This window comes from Pipra filicauda, unplaced genomic scaffold (assembly GCF_003945595.2).
Source record: "Pipra filicauda isolate LSUMZ 115617 unplaced genomic scaffold, ASM394559v2 scaffold289_size944018_pilon, whole genome shotgun sequence".
NCBI classification, from domain to species: Eukaryota; Metazoa; Chordata; class Aves; order Passeriformes; family Pipridae; genus Pipra; species Pipra filicauda.
In genome coordinates, this window is record NW_024104408.1 from 619,539 (window position 1) to 645,044 (window position 25,506).

The window sequence follows — 25,506 nt, forward strand, 5'->3', positions numbered from 1 at the left end:
CCAGTGCTCTTCTGTCCCCACTTCACCATCTTCAAAGAAGATTATCAGGATAAAAGGGAATTAAAGGAGGAGGAGGAGAAATTAGAAAGGACAGTAAATTAAACAAAAAATATGATGCTTTGGCTTTACAGTAATAACAGATTTAGAAATATAATTGACAAGCAACCAAATTAATAGTACCTTTTAAGCACTTTACTCAGCAAGCCTGTTTTCTATACATCTCCTGCATTCCTGTTGAACTCCAGCTGCGCTTGTTTTATGTCACTTATGCTGCTCTGTAGTAATATAAGCCTGATAATTATCTTCAGTTTTATAAGCTATTGTGGATCATGAAACAAGTCAGTGCTTCTTTTGACGCCCTCACATTAATCCCTTGTCACTGTTAAAAACTCTAAGTGATCCAGCAGTGTGCTTCTTTTACTTTTATTCTCCTTTTTAATGCATAACAAATCTGCAGAGTTGTACTACACCATCCTGGAGTTGGTATTTTCTTGCTCTACTGTATTCAGTGTTACAGCAGGACTGATACAGACCTTTAAGATTTTTGTCTTTATCTGCAAGTATCCTTTAAAGATTATCACACTGTCACAGCACTGCAGGTCCATGCAGTGCAGCTTCACAAGTAGGAAGAAAATTATCTCTCTACATTTTCTTCCCCATACAAAGCTCAACCCAAAAGTGTTTCTCTACTTCCAAAGACTTATTTGACATAAGTGATTGACAGACTGGTTACCAGCCTAAAAAAACAAATCTTAAAGAACTGATCCTTCACGCTGCAGACCCATCAAATCAAACTCTTTGGGATCTGGAAACATTTATAAGCCTAAAAGCACGAATGCTGAGACATGTCTTTGGTTTAGTTTTCATTTCTGAGCAATTTTTAGAGTAAAGGCCCCTTTCACAATCGTGACAGAGAAAACCAAGACATGAACACAACTCACACCAAGTAAGCAACAAGTGTTCACTGCACTTAACAAATAAGACCACATTCCACTATGAAGCACTGAGTTGTTTCAAAGTGTTGAAATACCTACAATTATTGCCCTCTAATACTAACAGATACTTCACCCTGTCCACTTCTGATAACGAAATAAACTAATAAAGTCGGGTTTTCAATCAATGACACGGAAATGTGTGAGATCCTGAACAAAAGCACGAGGCTTTTGTTTACTTCTAAGCAAAATTAAAGCCAAGAACCAACCTGGGGACAAAACCAACCCGCCGGATTTCACCACGACTTCCACCAAAAACGATCCCAGGAAATATTAAACCATCAGCAAGACCCGGTGCTGCCTGTTAAGTTTTAAAATGCAGAGAATGAACCTCATTGCAGAGGCAAAAGAGGACCAATAATATAATTACAAGGAGCCGGAGTTAACGCCGTGGTTTGACATTGCAAGGCTATTCCTGCTCCCCCGAGCCCTGCTGGAGACAGAGTTCACTCTAATTGGTTCCAAAGCACAACCCACCACCAGCAGCCTCCTCCAGCCCAGGAATGGTAATTTCCACACGACTGTAAATAGTGTTTGCAAACAATACAAACACGGTAATAAGAGGCTAGGTGGGTAATTAATGTGGTTACAAAGCAGCTTATTTGCATTTTTATTTAAAACTGCCTTCTTTAAAAAGCTGCTCAGATTTCTTTTTGCAAAAGGAGCCTTGGTTAAGGAATAGAGCAGTAATTACTCTCTTTAGGGGTTCTTTTATACATCCTTTAGGGAATTAGAATGAAAAGATAAGCAGAATTATAAAGGGAATCATGTAAAATATGAAATGCACTATAAACACTTAGTACTGTATTTACCATAAGCTAAGCTTGTCTTCTTCATTAATGGAATATATTACAAGCTTATGTTACAATCAGATTAATTGTGAAGATGCTTTTAAAAAAAAAATTATATCCAGACACTCTAATTCCTCCTCTCCCAGAAATGACAAGCAGAAATCCAGTGACAGCAGAACTCACTTTATGTAAGAACACATCTACCTGGGCTTTAGTAAGTAAGTTTTCAATGTCAACAACACTAAATAATTATTGAAAAAAAAGATTCTGAGAGGGAAAGGTTCGGGAAAAGGCCAAACCCATGTTACACTAAATATATACAATATCAGAGAAAACCCAGATTTTGCACCCTATAAGCTACAATCGAGTCAATGTACAAAGTCTACGCTTTTTTTTTAAAAAAACAGACCTCTCCAGACAGGTTGGTGATATTGTTTAGCACACAGTGTCTCCTAGTGACGTTTAATTGAAGACTAAGCATGAAGTGCAGTTTTTAAAGGGGTTATCCTGAGGTCTCTCACTGTTTGGGGGTTGTCTCAAAATTTTTTTTTTTTTTTTTTTTTTTTTTTTTTTGGTTAAAAAGCTCAAACTGCATTTAAGTAGTATTATTATAAAGCTTTAGGCATGGTAGGGATTTTGTGACTCACATTTCCAGATTAAGAACATCAGGGCTGTGCTAAAGAAACAAATTACCAAAAAGATCACTTCGACATTTCTATGTATAAAATTCTGCTGACTGGAAGAAAAAATTAAGGAATGGTAAGATACTGTGACTTCTTTCAAAATTACATTTTAGATTTTTTTATATCTATATATATGTGTAACAGATACTGGGAGGAGAATAGAATTATGAGGGCAGAAGTAATTTAGTTGACTCAAAAGACAACTTTGTCTTTACAGGAGGAAATCATGGCAAATTGTCTCACTCTTTTAAAAACCTTCCAATCTCATGGCTGTGAGAGTGCTCTGATGGTTTTTCTATCAGCTGTGTGCAGCATTATGAATTCAGACACACCTGGGTGCTGCCAGGTTTGGGATGCATCTGGATTTAGGGTTTGTTCCTGGATTTGGGCAACGCTCTCAGGTCTAAGGGTTCCTTCAGGTTTGGGGGTGCCCCTGGGTTGAAAGCTCCATCATAATAAATAATAAAACTCTATCAGCTCAATCTATCTACACAGTAACAGTGCAGAGCTCACTGAGATGAGAACAGAAGTATGAAACAGTTCAGCTGCAGCCAATACATCAACTCTAAGTAAATGATATCAGTATTCAGAAGGATGCCCAACCCTCAAAGTTAGGGGCTTTAACACATCTGCTGTATAATTCAGACTCTGTTTTACAGTGGTTTCATTACTAACCATAAAAACTGTAACAGTGGAACTGTATAAACAAAGTGAACAGTGTTTTTACGGTAAAACATGAATGTAATATAAATATTTGCCTTTCCCTTTTCTCAGCATCTGTAATGAAATTAAATTCATGCCATATGTTTATAGTGTACCAAAAAAAAAAAAAAAACTCAACAATCCATCCATGTAAATGTTGATTAAATTGTTAAATGTTTTTAACTTCATGTGAGGGGTTTTTTTAAGCATCTGTATTTGGAAAACAGCTTTGCAGCACACATCACTCTCTTAAGGTGCCTCAGCTGAGCAAATTACTCACAGAAACTTACTGAAGTCTTAAACATTATGGCCAAAATCTGGTCATACTTTCCTACTAGTCTCAAAGAGTTGTTACCAGCACCAGGATTGGTTAATGCTTATGCTGTCAATTCACTGCAAATAACATAAGGTCTGATTCTCTTGCAATTAGCCAATTAAAAGATTCCTTCACTTCAGAAGGGTCTGGATCACACCCTCAAAAATCAAAAAAAAGCAGGGGCAGTAATGCTTTAGCTGAGTGCCTACAGCTGCAAGTGAGACAGTTGACACAGAATTTTTTTTATTGTATTACCAGTTCACTTAATACAAGATAATTCCTGTGGGCAAGGCCTTTTCCCCACAGCAAGGTTTGGATAACTGCTTTTGCCTTGATTCTTCAGCATGGGCACTACTCATGCACTGGAAAATGAAATATGTCTATATACTGTAGGCTTTTATAACTGTATATTACACTGTGATGGCATGTGAGCCAGGAACACATAGTTTTAGAGTATCTTGCTTTGAAACAAGACAACTCTTTATTACAAAATAACAACAGAATATTGGAAATAATATTCTCACAGCAATGCATGGGCTTTACTGGTAGGAAATTCTGAAATAATTCCCACTCTGAAGAGGTTATTTTTTAAGAGCTTTCATTTAGCACCACTTTGAAACTCTCTAATTCTGTACTAACAGTCTGTGGCTTCCTTCAGTATTTGCTACATCTCCAAAGCCATCTTCCACACATTCTTCATCTATTTCCATAAATGAAAATCTGTCACTAAGCATGATGAGATGTCCCCCTGGGATCATTCACCTAAGTTAATTCCAAAAACAATTCATTGTGCGGGGTCTCACGTAGTATGGAAATTATGTATTAACAGCCTGACTGGTGTACAGGAAAAGCTCACAAAATTAACACCAAGGAGATAGAAAAGGAAATTTTATCTTCTGTGTCAAGATTAGCATCCATTAGCATCAAGTGACTATGACAGAAGAATGTTTTACAGAGCTATTCTGTATTAGACACTTATACACAAAAAATTGTAAACCAAGGACAGCAGTGAAGACAAAACACTTCGTGGGAAATCAGCCCCCCTTCCTTGAGGGGGAAAACACACGGAGCTAAAACATGAAAACTGTTGCCCCTGGTCTGTATAAACATGGCCAGTTTGCTCCTCATCCTTCTGTGCTTTACAAGATCAAAACTGGAATACAAAGACTTACTTATCAGGTTTTAATTTCATTCAGTTACTTAATCAGCAAGAATATAAATCACTCCTTAGGTGAAGAATACTTTGGGGGAAAGGAATACAGCAAGGAGTCACGTTTGTTTTGTTGCTTTTCTTTTCTCTCTTCCCTTGTCACATCTCTACCTTGTAAGTTGCTACTTAAAAAGAAAACCCAAGTTTTCTTTTCACAGTGTATTGTAATCTTTAATGTTGCTGTAGGCTTAACACTGAGGAAGAATTACAAAAGAAACATTATACTTTTTATGAAATATTAAACTTACAATTTATCTTTTAATATCTACTTCAAAGACTATTTGACAGGAATAAATAAATGAGAGCTCCTTGGCAAGAAAAGCGGTGATTTATGAAATATTTTATTCATTCATATTCTTAAGTATTTTCTTGAGAATACCACTAACATCTGGAGCTGTGCAGTCTTATCCAAACATTCTGCTCATACTCAATTAGAAAATTATATCAATAATAATGTAAAATAAATTACCTAGCTTCTCTTCCTGGAGCATAGATTTCCATGTTTGTCACAGCAACTATGTGTACAAACAGCACTGTAGTGTTTTTCATTAAGCCTCAAAGTCAATTAAGCTACGAATTGGAACAATCATTCCTCCTTTGCAAAGTATTGATATTTTTTTCTTGGCTGCTTTCAGGCCTTTTCACCACTCAAGGAGAGATTTATGCTTGACAATTTCTTTCTGATTAAAATGAATCATAACTCTTAGAATTCTAATTTCCTCTTTTCTGAGCAAGAAATTATCAAACAGTTTTAAATTGATATTGAACGTCGTCGGGCATGAACATTCATTTTCGAGAGATCAAATGTAAAGTTATACTGATCTCTCTTTTTATCTGCTGCTTTTACATACTTTTTCTTCCTTTCTCTGTCTAAATGTATAGATGTGTACAAAGCATTAGATTGTACCAATATAACCAACCATACCTTTCCATAAATATTATACTTGACAGACTAGTTAGACTACTTAGAACTTATAACAATCCTTTACACAAGGCAATCACCCTTTATTTGCAATATTAGCAAAATTCTGCTGTAGCTTAGGAAGAAAATAACTGGAATACTGCAGGTTGCAAGCAAATGTCAGTTATCTAAAGTAATTAGCAAGTTTATACGGGTAATCCCTACTCAAATGGCTCAAATTCTCTATAAAACAGCTCTTCAGGCACAAATTGTTATAAACAAAGTTTTCTAGATTTGTCTCCAACAGCCAGTTAAGATCAGTTTGAATTTGCTTATTAAACGTAATGGCAGCTAATCTGAAAAAAATCTCATTGTCTCCCATTATTCCTGCTGTTTTCTCTAAATCTTAACAATTGGATTTTCCCAAGCCATTTAGCCGTCCCATTTTCTCTTTATAAACTTGATTTTCAGCTTTCATTACAAGCGGATTGAAACTGCTTTTTTTTTTTTTTGCCTAACAACTTGTTTAGAAGTACAACAGGCCCCAGAGCAGAGCTGTGTTTCTGCAGACACTCAGTTTATGGAATTCCAGACACGGATGTCACACACAGACTCACCAAGGGAACAAGCTGGGTGGTTTTCACAAGTACTGTTACATGCACTGTATTTTATTTTTAAATGCTGCATTACAGTGGGTTTGATTTGGGTCCGTTTTGGTTTGTTGTGGTTTGGCAAAGGTTGTTGTTGGGTTTTTAAGAATTACATTTTTTTCCCGTATATATTTCAGGTTTTAGTTAATACAGAACAACAATTAGATAATTTTATCAAAATTTGAAATAATAAGTTGTTTCATTACATGTTTTTAATTATTTTGTCTCTTGCAAAGCATGTGGAACTCTCTTTTGCATCAGACAGCAAAGAATAAAAAAGGAAATATTCTGTGTCCAACATTTAAACCTTGACTACTAAAGGACACTGTCCCACAGAAAAGTCAGCGTAGGATACATGTTGCTTTTGATAATACACATGTTTTAACAGAGATACCAATTTTATTACCATCACAGTAGTAAAGCTCCACACTTATGATAGGTAAACACACTGGAACTCCATTTGGCAATGTTTTTTTCTTTTTTTTTATAAGAGCACATTTAATGCAAATTAGAAGAACATGGGGTTTGGAAACCGAGTTGAAGAGTAGGAACATATTTATTGAATTTCCACTTCTCAAATTACTGAGGAACATGGTATTTATAGTGCAGCTCAGAGACTTAATCTCAGAGATTTACAAGAAAACATAAAACAAGTAGGTAGCACTACTGCTTCCGAAAATACTACTTGAAAATGCACGTGAGGCCTTGTAAAGCTGCATCCTAAGCAGATGTATTTTTTAAAAAATTGATTCCAAATTGAAAAGTAAATCTATTTCCTTTCAATAATTTTGCTTTCCCTACAGAGGAGACAAAACACTGCGGATGCTTTGAAGTTCTTCACAGCAGAACAGTTGCAGTTTCATATTGAGAATTCATCTGAACCATATGCAGAGGTTGTTGACATTTTTCTTAAGCTCTTTCATTTTATGAAAGAATTTTCAATTAACAACTTCCTGCTCTGCAGTTACACCTATAAGCTAAAAATTAATATTTTACATCAATATTTTAATATTAGAAGGAAATCAATCAAATTAATCTTTGTCTCTTTGTTTTCAGTAACTGACTTTGGGGCAGGTTTTTGTGTTTGTTTTCCTCAAGATTGCTTACAATTTGATGTAAATTTTAAGCATCTTGTAATTCATCAACTAATTCTCTCCTGGTTACACACTCCAAGTAATTAAAGTTCAGTAATAACTTATTCTTTCTGCTCCAGCACCTGCATTTCATTTGTTTATTTTCCCAGAGTCATAAATCTGAGGGACTGTCAAAGTGCCATAATATTAGTGCAATAATCAAAGTTAATTAGTCCCTCTCAATAAACAACAACAAAGCCATTACAAAGACTCACTGAAGGTTTTCCAGCTACCAGCTTACAGATGAGACTCTTTTTCTGAACAATTAGAATTTGAAAACCGTTAGTAAATAAATTTTGTGTTTCGGAAGTAATTTGACCTTCAGTGATCTTCATTCAATTAACAATTCTCTAACTTTTGGTGAGATAATACAGGTATTGAGAAAAGTATTCCTGAACTCCCATTGTCTTCAAAGTGCTCACAGAAATGGTTAGAATCAAGGGGGCAAATAGAATATTTTTCAAATAAAAGCTACTCACTACTGCCTTAGTTTAGTGACATAAAACCCATATATACAGCCATATTTAGTTGGACTGGGACTGTTAAATTCAAACAACAGAATATAACCAAATCCAGTTCTATTGAAAGAGAGCAGACAAATGAACTTTAAGCAACACACACTACACTCACCCCTGTTGGAATCCTCTTGGAATTCCATGCTATTGAAGAAAAAAAAAAAAAAACAAACAAACAAAACCAAGCAAAAAGGAGCTTCAATGGAAAGTACTGAGGCAGAAAGGAAGACATTTTTCACTCCCAATCCTTTACTGTAAATCATTAATATCATCTGGGCAAGAGAAAAAGGCCTAAATCCAAAGACTGTTTCTTCATGAAACCTATGGTCACAAAAATGAGCAGTATTATAGGCATCACTCATTTGGAAATACTTGTAAATAAGCACTGTTTGGTTTTGCAATAAACTTTTAATAAATATTATAATTATCTGTAGACTACTTATGTGTAAATATTAATACTATTGAGTGCTCTCCCATGTCATCTGGGAGCAGCTGAAATACTTTAAGAGCTCGGGAAATAAAACTAAAACATCACCACCAGTTTTAGCTGGAAAGAAATAAAAATTCAAGAATCTCATCCTGAGGTCTTTCACTTAGTAAAGTTTCACCAGATTATCTCCTGGAATTCAGCAGTCCCAGCAAGCTCACACAAAAGTAGCCTGCAATCCTTACTAGCAAGTAAATGACTGTGGGAGGAATAAATTAAGAACACTGAATATATTTTAATAAGGGCCTTAGAAGATCATCAAAAAAGGGTATCGGGGAAAGTTAGGAGTCAAAGAGCAACAAGGAAATAGATGGGACTGAAAAGCTTGTATTTGTGTGACAAAATGGAAGAAAAATGAAAGAAAGTGGGAAGAACCTGGAAGAAAAAAACCCACTGAGACAGACAGGGCTGCTGGGCCTGATGGACTAGGACAGAAAATGAGGGAAACATTCGTGTGTTTTAAAAGTGTAAGAACGACCCCCTGAAATCTCTCACTGTAGGCAAACTATGGGCAAAACAGTGGCTGTCTCTAATATTTGACTGTGTACAACCAAGTGAAGGAGGATGGACACTTCAGTTCTGGATCCATCCCCATCCCTGCTCCCAAAAAACCATGACAGAGACCAGCACAGCTCATTCCATGGATGAGGGGGATCCATCCCCATCCCTGCTCCGAACCCACAGCGATTTTTGGCTCCAAAAGCTGCACTTTTCCAATGACACGACCAAACTTGTCCGTTTTTGATACAATTTGGGGCCTGTAGGATGGGTTTCCCATTTTCCTATTGAAACAACGCCTCAGTGGTTCTTTCAAACATTTCTGCCCTTACAAAGCACCTGTGGGTAACACGGGTAACCAGTCAAGCCTTGCAGTCCAACACACTCACGGGAAACGAAAAACCTCCATCACCAACACGCCAGCGACCGGGCAGGATGTTACACAGTAAGACAAACGCCTCCTTCTTTAGATTCCTGCATGGCAATGCCATATCTATTGAACTGCTTGTAATGCACAAAAGACCCTGTGTCTTGGAAAGCAGAGCTGAGTGTTGGACACTGTGTACATCACTTACCCACTCCCCCAGGATGCGCTGCACGGCGTCGCCGCCTCTCGACAGGCTCCTGCAGGCCAGGATCACGTGTGCCCCGTGCAGTGCCAGAGACTTTGCAGTTTCAAAACCTGAGACAAAACATTTTCCCAGTCAGAAATAGGTCCCAGGGACAACACAGAGCTATAAAATTCCCGAAAAGGTTGTAAGTACACTAAGGTTACCTGCAGCCTGACAACCTGCCTGACGTTCACCTCGACTCAGCTCTTAAGAGCACATATGAAAAAACATAAGACACTTCAATTTGAGCAGGTCTTTGTGACCAATGCGTGTGTATTTTGTGCAAAACAGACTTGGCATCTCCAAAAAACAGACCCAACTTCTCAGCCTATGGGTGTGTTCAGCTGCTGGAAGGGCAGGATTTTACTTGCTCCTCACTTGTTTGAGTGTAAAGAAACCCCAAACCACATAAAGGCTCCAGTTCAACTACTGAATTACTGGCTATAGGTAAGGATTGTACATAACCATCACTACTTGATCTCTTGTGGGGAGCATAATTCATAAGGCACCTTTCCAGATCATCTACCAGCAGAGGTAACAGAATCTCTTCTTCATAGAGCTCACTGGAATTTAAGCATGATCTACACACCCACTTGCTCACTCTCAAGGCTGCAGCATTTTTTATGTGTCCTTAAAATATGCCCTCATAGACCTAAAAATCCTCATTAAGCAGTACAATTAAGTACCTTTACAGTTTAAGAAACAGCTATACAGGAGCTTAGAAGAATTCAACTTCCAAGTGAAATATCTGAAGTAGGAGTTCGGAAGCACCCTCAGTGTCCAAGTCATTTTACAGCTTTAGCTCTTTGGTTCTGCAAAAATTAGTGCTTCTTTTGTCCCTCAGTGTCAAAAAACTTGAAGAGGTGGGGAGAAGCTTCTAGCAGGATAGAAAACATTTTCTATCAGATTCACTGTCTTTAACTAAGTTTATCAACATTTGTTCTTCAGCAAAATGTACCTATATTTTCAATTTAGAGTAAATTTTAAAACCTCAGCCCAACACATGGATTGAGTAAAGTACAAAGCTATTTAAACTCCATAAATAAAAATCTTACCTCTCTATAAAAACTACCACTGAATCACAATCCACACTGAATGTGGTTTCATACACCAAAGTTAAACCACAAAGAACATAAACACCCAAACAGTAAAACATTACCACAAAAAAAAAATCACAGTATGGTTTAATAGGAAGAGAAATCTAAACAACTATGTAAAGGACATACAAAATTAAGGAACCAGAGTAACTTTAATTCTTCCCACCAAAGTAACTCTTGTGGACTTCAAAAGACTTTTTTTGAACTTCACTCAATCTGAGACTGACACCACTTAAGTGACACACGAAGGGACAGTAACAGTAAAGATTTTAGCCTCCATTCCAGGAAACAAATTGTATCCTTCAGGGGTGAATCTTCCCTGTACCACAGTACTGGGGTGTTGCAGCTGCAGAGCTATTTAATCCAGGTCAGACAGACAGCCTGCCAACAAGTTATATGCTAGTAGTGAGTTTTTTTTAAAGGAAGGAAAAACTACACGAGAAAAACAGCACAGGATTATAGACTTGAGCACCAAGGACAGCCAATTACAAAGAATTAAACAGATACTTTCCCCAAATGTGACAGAAGAACAACATGCTTAAATAACATCCACTTTGGAAAAGCAATCACTGTGTTGTATAGAGTATTTAAATATCCTATTTTGAGCAAATGTTTCATAAAACTAATTTCAAGCGATTGCCCTGGAAATCTCAAGTTTGTGCTGAGATCAACTGCTCTTGCTGCTGGTGCTCAAGCTGAACGAGCTCTAATCTGACACTCAGAAGTGAAAATCCTGTTTAAGAATAAGACATACATGAGGATAAACATTATGGCACAGCTCTACATCACCAGCTAACCTAAAGGACGGGGAGCAGAACTAACAAGAGAGCTACAAGCACATGGGATTTGCTGGAGACATTTAAAACCCTTCAGCCCTTTCTTACAGCCAGCTTTTCATAAAGACTCAGAAATTAGCACTGGATTTTATTCTTCATTTTCTATGATGACTTGTTCGATACTCTCACATTCTTGGCTATCTGCAGTCGACTGCTATCACTGAATTTTGGGGCAGATTTTCAGCTAATGGTCTCAATTAAGAAGCTGTTAGCATCGCTCAATTAATGCCTGCTGCACTGTGTCAACATACACCAGAGGAGTACAGGGCTCTGTCAAACGGTGCCACCTCCTCTGTAAAACAGAGAAAGGGATTCACTGAGTGGAAAAGCAATTCAGTGATTTCTTGTTTAAGTACACAGCACACAGTCCATCGATCACTGGGGGACATTTTGTAACCGATTTGCATCAGGCATTTACACGTTTTAAAAACATTTCTTTATTTCAAATACAAGCAAGTTTGAAAACACAAGAAGAAATTAAAAAAAAAATTTCAGACAACAGCAAGTTTTCTTCAGTTTCCCTACCTTCTCCTGAACACTGGGATAATTTGGATCTGCCATTAACAACATATTTGAAACACAGTGATGCTGTCTTTCTTTGCAACAGCTTAGTCCTCCATGTAAAAGCCTACAGGACTGGATTCTTCAGAATTGTTTCTTGCTTTCTCTCCATCCATGGAAGAGCTCTGGAGGCCCAAAGATCCACGTGTGCTCAAGGATTGATTTAAAGCCCAGCCTTCCTCGAGCCCTACATCACAGGCAGCTTGAATAGAAACTAAAAGGGAGTCCAGAAGACAAGTTTCTTCCCTGCCACTACAGTAAACATTTTAAGATCAGCTAAGTGAACACAAGTGTTCTGTAGAATTACAAAAGTCCTGGTCTCTGTGTGTTGCATATTTCTGGCCTTTCATACACTGGTGGCTTTCTTATGGACTGTACAACAGCAGAAACCAACTCATATTTTGTAAGCACGAACATATTATATCAGTAAAAGTGCATGTAACAGTCACAGCTGTCTTCAGGTTTCTCTTTTTCACCCCACTACACTGCTCCTAAACTCTGATGCTGCTTTCTGAATTGCAGCAAACATCTACTGGGTTCTTATAAATAGACAAATGCCCCATTTGCAGAGTGAAGTTGATTCATTTTCAGAAGATTTGGGGTTTTGGAAATATTGGATTAAGTGTCTTCTGATTTTTGGGACCCAAGAGAACTACACATAAATGGAAAAGAGACTTGTCTCCTAGACATCACTAGATTTCTTTAAATTTGGAAGACCTAAACACCAGGGACATTGAATCAGATCATCTTACTCAACACTTCCTCAGGAAAGGAGTAAAGCACATTTAAATGTGCTAAAACCATGAAGAGTTCTGGATAAGCTTCTTTTCAGGTTGAAACACCACAACAATGATGTGTGATTTAGGAAAGAATCTTGTAACTAAGATCATTGTTGTCTGTGCTGGTGGTTTAAGAGTACAACATCCCCCCAGAGCTTGCACGTGTATGGTGGTGTGATGCCAGTCACATGCAAAAGAGCACATCCCACACACTCAGACCTTTCAGAGCCCAAAAAGCACCATGCATTCCACATCAGGATTGCCTGGCCACGTCCACTCTGCTTCAATATAGATATTTAGGATAAAACCTTAAGAGACACATTATTCAAGTCACTCCAAATGCAAGTTTTCAAGCAAACAAAGCACCAAGCTATTTTTAAAAGACTCAATTTTAAAATGAGCGATTCCCATGAAATGCTAATGCTGCCTTTGTTTCTGTGTGTTTGCAGGCACATGGCAATGACACATACTGATATTTTTCATTGAAAAGTGTGATGTTACATGAAAGATACATCCTGCCTCTCCCTTTGTGTGTAAATTGGACAAATGTGTTTTTCTTGGAGTCATGAACCACTGAAAAAGCCAACCAAAATGAAACAGGGTGACTAATGCATTGGTTCTGTTTTCCATCTAACCGATTCAAAAATATGCACTCCTTACACTTCTTTGCAATACAGTGCTCTGGGCAAGGAAAAGTTATTCTTAACAGTAAGTGCACTGCTGTTGTCACTGACAAAACCCAAAATATTTTGTTTCCTCCGAGGGGAGCACGACACAAAACAAATATTTAAAAACACCCTTAAATTAATGGGATTCTAATTATCTGTTGCTTTGTTGTTCCTGTAAAAAATTAAAGCTGCATCATTTGAGGGAAAGAAAGCTAAATTCCTGCCAGCAAGAAAAAACTCTAGCACAGTGACTGTGTCAGGCACACATATTACAAATACGCTGCAACTAAGAGCCACAAAGCTGGAGTCAGATCTGGTATCTACTCCAGCTGCACTGCCCAAAGACACCCACCAACTCATTTCATGATGCCACTGCACCAGACATGACCACAAGCTGGGCCCTGAGTCCTTTCAGCTCTGTTACACCTGAGCCTGATCAGAGTCTCAGCTCCCCAAAGGCACAGACTGGGAGCAGATTCAGACACTGCCAATCCTTCACCGTGCAGAGGTGCTGCAATCCAACCCAAACACTGCAATAACAGCCAGTCTGGAAGGAGCCCTGGAGTGAGAACACATCAAATACAGAGCCAAGCTACTTGTCATGTCTCACGATAAGACCTTGTTTTAGCTGTGTCAAGGCAATTCCCACCAACCACTCAATGTCTGCCCATAAAATACGTGGAGACACCACTCAGAGTAACTGTGGTTTTCAACTAAGGTAGATAGTCTTAAAAACAGCTTAATGAAAACATAAGGAGAGATAAAGCCAAAACTGAAATTTAATCCTAAACTGGACAGATCATCCCAATAAAGATTTAATTTTTTTTTCCCCCCACTTGCCAAGTCATGTAAATACAAACAGGTAAAGCATTTGGCTTTATCACTAAATGTTTAAGGACAATTTATTAAAAAGTTTATTTTTCTGTTTGCATATAATTTTTCCATTGTAACAGATAATTTACCATGAGGGCAAACAGGCATCTGGATATGCAGCAACTCAGCACATACAAATTCACATTTTCTTGACAAAAAAAACCTTTCCACCTAAAAGTGCATCTAAATGTATTATTCCTAAGTCAAGCCAAGCAGAGTTACATACATTTTAAAAGAAACCCAAGATGATAACAACTTTGTCTCAAAATAAGCAGAACTCATTTTGGTGTGACTCATATTCCTTATTTTAATTAGAACCCTAAATTATTCAGAATTACATATGCTTATATTCATAAGGGATAAAAAAATATTTTGTTAGACTACAGTTATGTTAACACACTACTTCTATTTTTACTGCAAAATAAACACTTCTAAATTAAACATTTAACTGAAATCTAGAGTAGCAGAAAACAACAAATCTGCCCATAATGTAAGTCAATATCAAAGCAACATCATGATGAAATCTAGATCAGGACTGAGTAGTCAAATTTTGACATGGCATTTAGGGCACTCCATTTTTCAGTTAGGAATCATTCCCGAATGTTTAGTCACTATGGGATAAGTGACCCTTCTTTTGTTTATTTGTTTAAATAAAGCCAGCCTATTTACAAATACCATGACTTGAATGCATTATTAAGGAAATAAATAACATTTTTGTGCAGGCTCCTGCAGCTTCATCGTTATTTGGCAGCAAAGCTGAGGGGAGCTAAAGAGAGGCAGTGGCAACAAAACTTACAACAGTCACACACACACAAATCACTGCGGATTTACCCAACATCAGTAGCAAGTATCAAAGGCCAACAATAAAGAGGCTTCAGTTTCCAGCTAATCCACACACTCTTGAAGGGTTTGTGTTCTGGAAAAACGCCAGCCTTAAGAGCATTGGTAACAGAATACAGAAAGTCTGATCAGACATCCAGGATCAACCAGATTTTCAAAGCTGTTTTGAGGGGTGGGGTTTTGCCTTTTATTTTTTTTTCCCCTCCAACTCCTTTCCAAAACTTTGGGGCTTTTCTCCTCCCCTGTTGTAGCTGTTCTTAACACACCTTCTTAGACAAGCTTACTCAACTGACTGGAAAACAGCCTAGAGAATTTAAAATTTATCTTTGTGTCTCTTGGCCTTTTTTTTTTTTAATCAGATATTTTTTTAAAAAAGTTCCAAGTTCAGAGAAACGAGGTTGGCAAACTCTCCTTCTCTAAAGCTGCTCTTTGCATCAGCAGTAGCTTTAGGCAACTCAACAGTTTTTCCCACCAAAGCAAAAATGGAGAAAAAAAAGCCAGAAATTGTCTAGTTTCTTTTCAAGTACACTTCTGTTCCTCTGTAAGCCAAGACTATCATAGGTTTCTGTACTGCTGAGCTGAGCCCTAATTAAACATAATAAAAAAAATTAGTTGCATGTTTTGAATCTCCTTTTGGCAAGTACAACAGTGCAATGTTAATAAAAGAAGTAAATTCAATGAAAAGGAATACTTCATCCAAGGCAGAATAATTAAAAGACATACTGTGCTGTCAGCTAAAGTGCTAGACCCTCCCAGCTTTAATCTCAAAGACATTTCATGAGAAATGCTCAGCGTTATGTAAAGATACAGAGAAAGTACTACAACATAAACTCAACCAATTTTTTTCTTCAAACAAACTTGATATTTATTTATATCAGTTACACAGTGAAAGATTTTTAAAATGTATATTAGACATTTTACAGATAAATAATAAAACAAGGTTCTGCCCTAAACAGCTCACAGTTCAGCTTACAAAAACAAAAAAAAAGATGTCTTACAGAATCAAGCATACAGAGACAGGTCCTGTTCTAAAGATCTCACAGTTTGTATCACAGGGGAGAGGAACAGAGGAGCAGAATGAAAATTAAAACAATGCCACTTGATTTCTGGCAGTCACCACCCACCTCTGTCTTTGGGCAATAAGAGATAAGACAATTTGTTTAGTTTGGCAGCACAAAGGAAGATTTTGATACAGGAGTCATTTCAGGATCCTGTGAAAAGAACTGAAGGCGGGGAAGATGCAGTTCATTGGTCTCTCTAGGTCAAAAGTGGCAAACCTTTTGGGTGTGCTTTAAACTACGAAGGGAAGAGGGAGATGGGAGGCTGTTATGTAACTCAAATGATCCATCATGTGGTTCCGACATACAAAGTAAGGCAGGAGATGGAGTTCTGAAACAAAAGATGAAGAATAAGAACAGTATTAACAAAAAGCATCTGTACACGAAAGCAAGGAGAATGGAAAACAAGCAAGAGTTAGAAGTCATTAAATTATAACATAAGGCCATGGGCAAAAAAAAGAAAAAAAAAAATCAAATACCTCTTTGCCACACTTTCAAGAAGTAAATGAAAACATGTCATGCCTCATCTCACACCAAAATTAAGCTGTATTTTTTTTAGATGATACTGAAGGTCTATGTGGTAACAGCCAGAACACCAGCAACCCACCCAAGAGCTCAATGACAAGAATCCAAGGTTTTTCATCTTCCAAGAAGTTAGACTTTGCCATGTGGGGCAGGGGATGAGAAAGCCAAAGATATACATGCCTACAGAACTTTACATCTGTAAAACAGGAAAACCTGCCAGGTGAACAAGCACACTACACGTTTTCCAAAACCCACTGGTTTTGCGACAACGTTGGACTCTAAAATCTTGAGTCACAATTTGCAACATTACTGCGAGTTAGGAAAAAAGGATCACTCCTACTGATAGCCAGAATGTTAGTGTTCAACAGTTCACTCAAGACCACCCAGAAATCAGGCTGTACAACTCCTGATTCCATAGTCAGTCTGCCTTGCCCATGACAAGTTCCCCAGTAAAATGAGCAAACCTTAGTGTGTGTGTATAAAGTCTAGTAATTGATATTTATTCACCACATTACCTCTATACCATTGTGAAGCCTATCTCTGCCTTACATTCTAGATACATAACTTTGTGTTTTGACAGAGATGAGTGTTTAAAGTACCAAATGCAATGAACAGAATCAGGAAGTCTCAGGTTGTATTCCTTTGACCACAGATCAGATTCAGAAACAGATCACAACCTTCCTTCACTCAGGATGCCAAAAGTGTGCTGCCAAGTAGGTCATGCACATTTTTATGCACTCCTCTTTGCTTAGCAAGGCACAAAATGGTCCAATTTTACCTTCAGAATTAAAAATCCTTCAACAAGAGTAAGTTTATACCCCTCAGCATCTGCTTGCAGCTGGACACAGACCCAAACAAACAAAGCACCTCTCAAAAAAGGCTTTCTTTCTTTTCTAGTTGCCATATTTTCTACTCTTAATATATCTTAATTACTCCTGCTGAAGAATTAGAATAGCACTCAAAGAAGTGTATTTTTTATCCTGTGACGGAACAATCCAACTCCCACTTCAAACTGGAATATGGACACGGACGTAATCTGTAGATTTAGGTCATTTACTGCAGCCATATGTTGCTCCACGAGTACAATAAGACTAATAACACATTTCTCAAAGTCCTAAGTAGCATAATTAATGTCTGCAATGTACAAATGTACAGAAGCAAGACATGCTGCTCGTGCTTGCCAATGGCAGAAGAGGAATGTAACCAGAATCTCTTGCAGCACCTGAATCTCTGAACACACAATATGATTCTGTTTTCTCCATTTGGTTCTGAGAGAGGAAAATTAACAAACTCCCTCACAAACTTTTAAATAAACGGTGATTTTATTTTTTTTTTTGCACAAAGCAGCTTTTTGATTAATCACAAGAGGAAAATGCCCAACAAGTTTTATGATTTTAGTACAGGAAATAAAGGAAACCCAATTAGAGAATGTGCTGTTAAAGCTTCTTGGATAAAGAATAAAGAATGAGGAGACATCAAATATACCTTCTACAAAGATAGCATAACCTAGAAAAAACATGAAAAATTTCTAAGCAACACTCATTTTTTCAGAACCTCGAGTCACAGTGTATGAACAAGATTTAAATAAATACATCCAAAACTGAACTGTGACAATTCCTTGTTCACACAGATATTATTACTACCAAGAACACCTAACTTCACTAGTATTTTTAGTACAAAGAAGATATTCACTAAGAATAGGAACTTAGTGACCAAGGTAACTATAATTAAATGAAGGAAAGGAAACAAAGTGTATTACTATAAAACTATTCAGATTTGAAGACAGACTGTAAGGAGTTTTCTGAAGCAACAGATAAAGTACTGAAAACCACCAAGTGGAAGGACAGCAAGAAATCAAAACCAGTTGGATGTTACAAGAACAAAAATATTGAGGTTATAGAGCTGAATAGAAGGCTACAAAGATCTCACATATTAAAAATATGAGCCAATAGAAAAAAAAAAAACAGAAAAAGGAGAAGGAAAAAAAAAATCACTCAGAGAAGGAAAATAAAAACAACAGAAAGGCACAAGTGTGTGGTCAGTAACAGAGCTAAAAACTGCAAATACCATTAACTAATAAAAAAAAATTAAGGAAGACAAAAGTACTTTTGTTTTTGATGATCTTCCCCTGCTAAGCCAAAAACATCACGTCCATTAATGTACATACAGGCTGTAACTGGAGTTGACAGTAGCTAGAAAATTCTCTACATGTCTGAAGCTACTATAATTGGAAAGGTTTAGCAACCTCTTCCAAAATAATACAAATGTACATGTATTCAAACAACTCTTGCAGCACAATTAGTTTTCAAAACATGAAGGCACAGGATGATGCAGAGAGTTGAGCTCAACGTTGCAGTGAGACAAAAGGTTTCTCACCTCTGGACTGTGAAATACGCATAAAATAACAAGAAAAACCTTTGTGAAATGAAATATTTCAAAAAGACAGAAAAGCAATCAAGTTGAGGCTCACTGAAGTGACTTTCTAATTCTTAGAGAACAGACAACAACGTAAATACCACCTATTTAGAGGATTCTACAAACACGTTTTTCCCCCTGTAAAACGAGTACCAGAAAGTACAACCCAGGCACACAGCTCAATCCCACCCTTTGTGAAAAGACTCCTTTACAAGCAGTAATCATTATTGAACCTTTTAGCCCAGATGTAATTTCTTACATGTTACAACAAGTTTCACATGCATTGTGAATTCCAGCCAAGGTTGATGAAGTTCAATAACTTGGCTAACCAACCATGTGTACTGCTCATTACACAAGTAATAAATAGATTCATCAAAATGGACATGAAAAAGCAGTATGAACATCTGACACCATTTTCAGCTTACTCAATAAGAAAAATAAATTACAGGAAGTCCAAGAGGACCTCTTAATATTTACAAGTAAGCAGTTGTAGCTTTATGTAATGCAGAGCAATATTAATATTCCACAATATTAAGCCAGAGTTAAAATGGAGCGATGGCACTCATGGAAAACTCAGTCACTGTTACCTGCCTGAAATTTTCAGAATACAGCACTGTAAGTTAAAGAGAATTGTCTTCTATTAACATTAATCAAAGTTTCAAATAATAGCTTTTAGTAGTTTTTTAATTGTTTAGAATACATCACTACTAATCCCTGACAGCTACAAACATCCCACAACAGGAGGAGTTAGAAGTTCCACCCCATAGTCAAGTTTCCCTCCATAAACTGTGCTTTTCTACATCAATTACTCTACTCTGGCCAAAAACATACATCCTGCAAGACTCAGGGTCTCCTGAAGAAAACACTGTACTCCCATTCCCCCAAAACACTGGTACAACAAAATTCATGTCTGCCACAATGTTTTGGACTTGCACAAAGAAAATGCCTGGAAAAAAAAAACAGCAAAGGGTAAATTTAAGTAAGAAGCAAACAACAAAACTTCTATGCAGACACAACATTTTCATGGTAGTGCTGCTCAAGTGGTGTTCAATCCACAGCAGGTGGATAACAGAACCTAAAAAATTCAGCCTTTAAGTTTTCAGCATTACATTTCCATGAATTCTTCATTAAGCCAACAGTTTTTCTTCAATACAATTGGTTGAAGCCAGGGCAGCAAGAAAATAAAAGACACAGCTGCACACACAAAAGCAAACTGCATTAGGCTGAAAGATGATTTGCCTTTTCCCCCCTCATCCTCCCCACCCAACCACATTTGAAAGGGGTTTAAAACCAAATCTTCATTGCTGGTGAAGGATGGCAGGAAAACGGTCCCTAAACAACACAACTGTGCTGGCAGAAGACCCTGCTGTAAAAATTACATCTGCAGTGTTTTTAGTGGGTAACTTATTTTTCTCCTGAGAGGTTATTTTATTCTACCAGGGCAGAGCACACACCCCCCAGGTGCACCCAGGCCATGCTTTTCTGTTAACATCCTGTGCTGCTTATAATAGTAAAACATGTGATACATGGAGCCTAGAATTCACAAAAAATTAAAATATACATCAAGGAGCGACTCTTTCATGCTTTTAAAAGCCCAATAAATACAAAAGTATCCCATGAAAACAATCCCAGGGCCAGCTAGGACTTGGCCAAGAAAAATAATCCAAGGTTATATATTGCTGATCTGTCTGCCTCACAATAAACTTTGAACCCAAAGCTCCATAAATAATATCCACTTCAGTTCTCCACACATGAAACACTTCCAGCATGAAAACATACAACCATGCAAAGGCTGTAATAGTTCGTTCACCACAAGTTATGCTGGTTTAGAGAGAACATGAGGTGCACCCCCTGAGCAAAAGCCCAGCATTTCCCTTCCCTGTGCACCACTGAGCTACCACAGAATTATGTACAGAAATTCTTCTTAATAAAAACAGGCAGAGGGTTTGAGTTATCAATCCACAGGAATTCATGCATTTATGAACACTAATTTTGATTCAGACAACGAACTTTTTTCACTAAACTGGGGAAAAGATCCAGATAGTAGGAAAAGACCATTCAAGAAGCATCGTCGGGAGCTTGCTCCCCCATGTCACATCCCTTTTTCTGCTCTCAAAAGGGATGCAAATAATAATTACTAGAAAGCAAACACCTTGCTGTTTACTCATCATAACAGAACATATAAAAAAAGTTTACACTCAAATCTTGGAAGTCAACATATGAACAGAACTGAGAGAAATAATAATACAGACCGAAACCAGACAGATGTATTTTCTCTGAGAGATGTTTTTTCCCCCAAAACAAATTATCCAACAAAAACAAGATGATTTTTTCAAGGCTGACAAAGTTCAGGTGTTCTAGCGTAAGAAAAGTTCCAAAACCATCCAAGAAATCATAAAGTGAATCTGAAACAGGGGACTGAGTTGAGCAGTTCCTTTGCAGAAGCCCTGCCAGTTGCACACCCTTAAATGTGCAAATGTGGAAATGGGTGAGAGAAATTAGAAAATAAAGTCAGTACTTTTGAAGAAAAATGGGCACGTTTTTCAAGGAAAATTCGCCACCTAGCTCAAAAATAGAGCTGAACAATTCCTTTCTGACAGATTCAGACAAACACACATGGGGAATGTGTGTTTGTCTCTCCAGGCAATGCAGCGAAAGACGATGAACATATTTAAGACAGTCGGACTAATACGAATAAAATCAAGTCCTCAATGGTATGTGAAGGGTCTGTTTTATTCCTCCCATATGATAAGAGTTTGCCTTAAATGAGACCATTCACTGGTCTAATTAGGATGCAGCAAATGTTACCTTCTTTGTGAAGGCTGATGAAGGCAGCCTCAGTGAAAGTGCTGTCGCCCACAAATAACCTCAGGAACTTCTGCAACTACAACAGTTCCCCATATTCTCAAAATTCTCTTCTCTGCAGGTACAGAGCAGTCAATTTTTGATTCCTTAAGAAGTAAAAACGTTTTTAATCATACTTTTCTGATCTCTCCATTGCCAACAAAGTTAGAGCATAGTGGTAAAAGCTAGCCAGCATCTCTTAGAGGCCTTAAATAGTCTTCAAGAGAAATTTAGATAAGCTTTAAAAGTTTAATTTTTCTTCTCTTACTGGTAGTAGCTTAAATAGCCTTTACTTAATTGGCATAAGAAATACAACAAAGGTTAACCACACCTGGCTTTATTCAGGCTCTGAAAGTAGATTCTGCTTTTTAACTACAAGATAGATTTAGAACAATATTAATATAGGAAGTGCTCAAACACTACTACGCAGAGAAATGACAGCTCAGAAATCAGGAATTCAGGAATTCTGAAGCTATGCACTATGTCATTCCCCCACTAAGCAAACTTTCATTAACTTCTGTCAGTATGAAGTACAAAAGCACAGTCTCAGCACAGCAGTCTGGCCACAAGTGTTGTATTGGTTATGGACAGGCTTAGTTACTTTTATACTGCCTTGATAAGCCTAAAAAAGTAAAAAGCTACTGAAAATAGCTTCTTAATACAATAAAAGTGATGAACAAAGAAAAATATCTTGGACTCTTTCTGAATTAATGTAAGCACTGTGTGCTTACTGAAAAGAAAGACTCCCAGCTTTCCAATATTTTAAAGTTCTATTTCCACCCTGACAGTATCAGATCTTAGATGCTACTGGTAACAGAATTAACACAGGTAATCCCACATCCCAGACCACTAAAACTTTACTGTACTTTACCAGCAAGAGAGTCAGAAAAGCTTCCAGTATTTTGGGACTAGAAGGATTTAAGAGGGGTAGCCATTCTACACTGCTCACAGATGTACAGTGTTCAAATAATGTCCCACATGAGAGAGATTTCGGAATGAGGTGCAGGTGATACAGTGAAAAACACAAGAGAAATTGCAGAGCTACATAGTTTGTATTTATCACAAAAGCAGCACCGTGTGTGAACCAAATCTAACCATCTACCTGTTACAATAATGATTAATACTAAAGTAAATTATCAAGATACCCACTGTCAAACTGTTACCTTGCATGGTTTCACCATGTTCAGATATGTTTGCTTATTAGAAATCCTCACTGCAATTAATTACAACATTTGATATTGGGAATGCAGCTCACTAAATATACAAAGCATTTCAGAAGCTACACAGGTTCTATTCTGAGAGTTGTGCTCAAAGCAGAGCTTCAGCTTTAAGTCTTTTCCCCTGATTTCATACAGCTGATCCTCAAGTTTAAGGGGATGCAAATGAGACATGAGAGTGACAGATATCAATTTTAAAAGAAAGAATGAAAGAATACAGCTGCTAACTGTATTTTAGTAGTTAAGAGGAGAAAAGTAGGTTGCTTCACCTGCTGGTGAAGTTGGTTCACTTCCACTAGATCAGGTTGCTCAGAGAGTCATTGGGAAAAAAGTTATGAGAAAGAAGAATAAAATAGGAAAACATCTATTTATTGTTTATAAAAATTAAACAGCCAGTTATTCAAAACAACTTTTATATCACAACACAGATGTTTAATTGAGATAAATCATATGCACATTCCCCAACCTTTTGCATCAGTATGACAACAGCTGCTAATGCTGAAGTTCTGCACAAGAAATAAAAGAAACATGATAACTTCTCACACATAAATATATGCAGACCAAAAGCTCACTGGAGTAGTGACTCATCTTTTAAGCATTGATTAACAGTAACTAATACACAGCTTCACTCCTGGCTTAGGTTCTTCATTGCTCAGAAGTAAAAGTGCCAGGAAAAAAAAAAAAAAAGAGAAGTCCAATTAACAAAGCATTAAACAACAATTATTTCAAAGAAACAATCTAAAACACTAAAATATAAAAGTAATATACAAAGCCACATTACAGCTTCTGGATTTTCTTCAGCATTTGAAGAAACTTAAGCTGCTTGCTCTGGGCATCCCTTTCAAAAGCTTTTAACAGGCCTCTTTGGACCTTCACAGAGCAGAACAATTAGAATCCCAGCTTGACAAATTGGTTGTGATTATCAATACAGTTTTGTGATAAAATTTTGGAAAAGCTTTAAGAAAAACTCTGCTTTGGGGAATCTGCCTGCCTGGACAGAACAAACACATTTTGCCCTTCCATGGGATACTGAAATATTACTTATACTTCACTACTCACAGTCACTACAGGTTAAATGCAACTGCACCCAATACAAAAACCAGAAAACATAGTAGTCTCAAGGTCATACAGCTACATAACCCTTAAAACCAGACAGAAATATTTATATAAGTCAGGAAAATCACACAACTGTCTCTCTGATTTTAAAACCAAGTTAAAGGAGGGGTTTAAAATGTTTTATTTGAGGAGACTGCTTTCACACACAGCTGAAAACATCACACTTCTGTATAAAATTAAAACCTAGATGAACTGCTGATACGCTTTCATAATTTCAAATTCTAGCCCTAATAATTAAGAACGCAAACAACAAAATTACAGGAGCAGTTACAAACAGCGGGGAAAAAAGCACCAGGTCGCTTTTGTTAAGTTCTTTCAAAGAGCAACACAGACCTCTAGTGGAAACATTAGTGAGCACAACTTCACCCATACCAGCAGCAGGCTGGGGAAGTACTTTTTGTAACCGAGATCTTTAAACAGAAAAACAACACACAGAAGTGCCCATTATCTTCAATTCCTCAATAATAACAATAATTCCTCAATAAGTCTTACTGATTTTAAGAGAACAAACTGACACTGCTCATGTTTAAATACACATGAACAACGTGATTTTAAAACCAGAAGGACTGACAGTGCAAGACTAAACTAATTCAGTAAGTCTGTCTTACTCTTTTTACTACACCATCTTCACCGTGACCAAAAGTCACCTCTAATTCAAGTGCAATATTCAGATTAAAATTCTGATTGAGCTTAAAAAAAATACACAAGAAAAAAACCCAAAGAATAGTTGGACTGCACAGTCAGAAGAAAAAGCTTTCAAAATAAACAAATAAGAAAATATTTTACTAATAACTCCTGATCTGCTGTGATCTCTTTATATTGTAAGAAAGAAATAACTCATTAATTTTCATTAGCAACTTGGAAAAGGTTAATGAAGTGTTTATAAATCTTTTTAGTACTTTTTCCCCCCCTCATGCTTTTCACAGCAATTTTAAGGATTAAGTTAAGACAGTGGGTTTATAATCTAGGAAATTCTTACAGTCCACAGTCCTAATCAGTAATAAAAAGAACCACCACAAGCAGTCAAGTCTATTTACAGACATACTAAGAGAAGTTAATGGCAATGAAGCAACATTTGAGGAGCCAGTACTTGTGATACCACTAAAATTCTAGCATTGCTGAAGTCATCCAAAGTATTCCCTCACTAATTAAGCAAACATCTTTATTTTTCAGAAGTTGAGGAGAGTT

General features: G+C 37.1%; 1 protein-coding gene across 4 annotated transcripts in view; it reads right to left on the minus strand.

The window, feature by feature from the left end:
* Window positions 1-25,506, minus strand: part of WWOX (WW domain containing oxidoreductase) — a 493,697-nt gene that overhangs the window by 461,634 nt on the left and 6,557 nt on the right. For all 4 annotated transcript variants that reach the window (XM_039382880.1, XM_039382881.1, XM_039382883.1 and 1 more), the window contains exon 5: window positions 9,454-9,560. In XM_039382880.1, coding sequence (XP_039238814.1) covers window positions 9,454-9,560 — 107 coding nt within the window. The remainder of the gene's footprint in view (window positions 1-9,453; window positions 9,561-25,506) is intronic.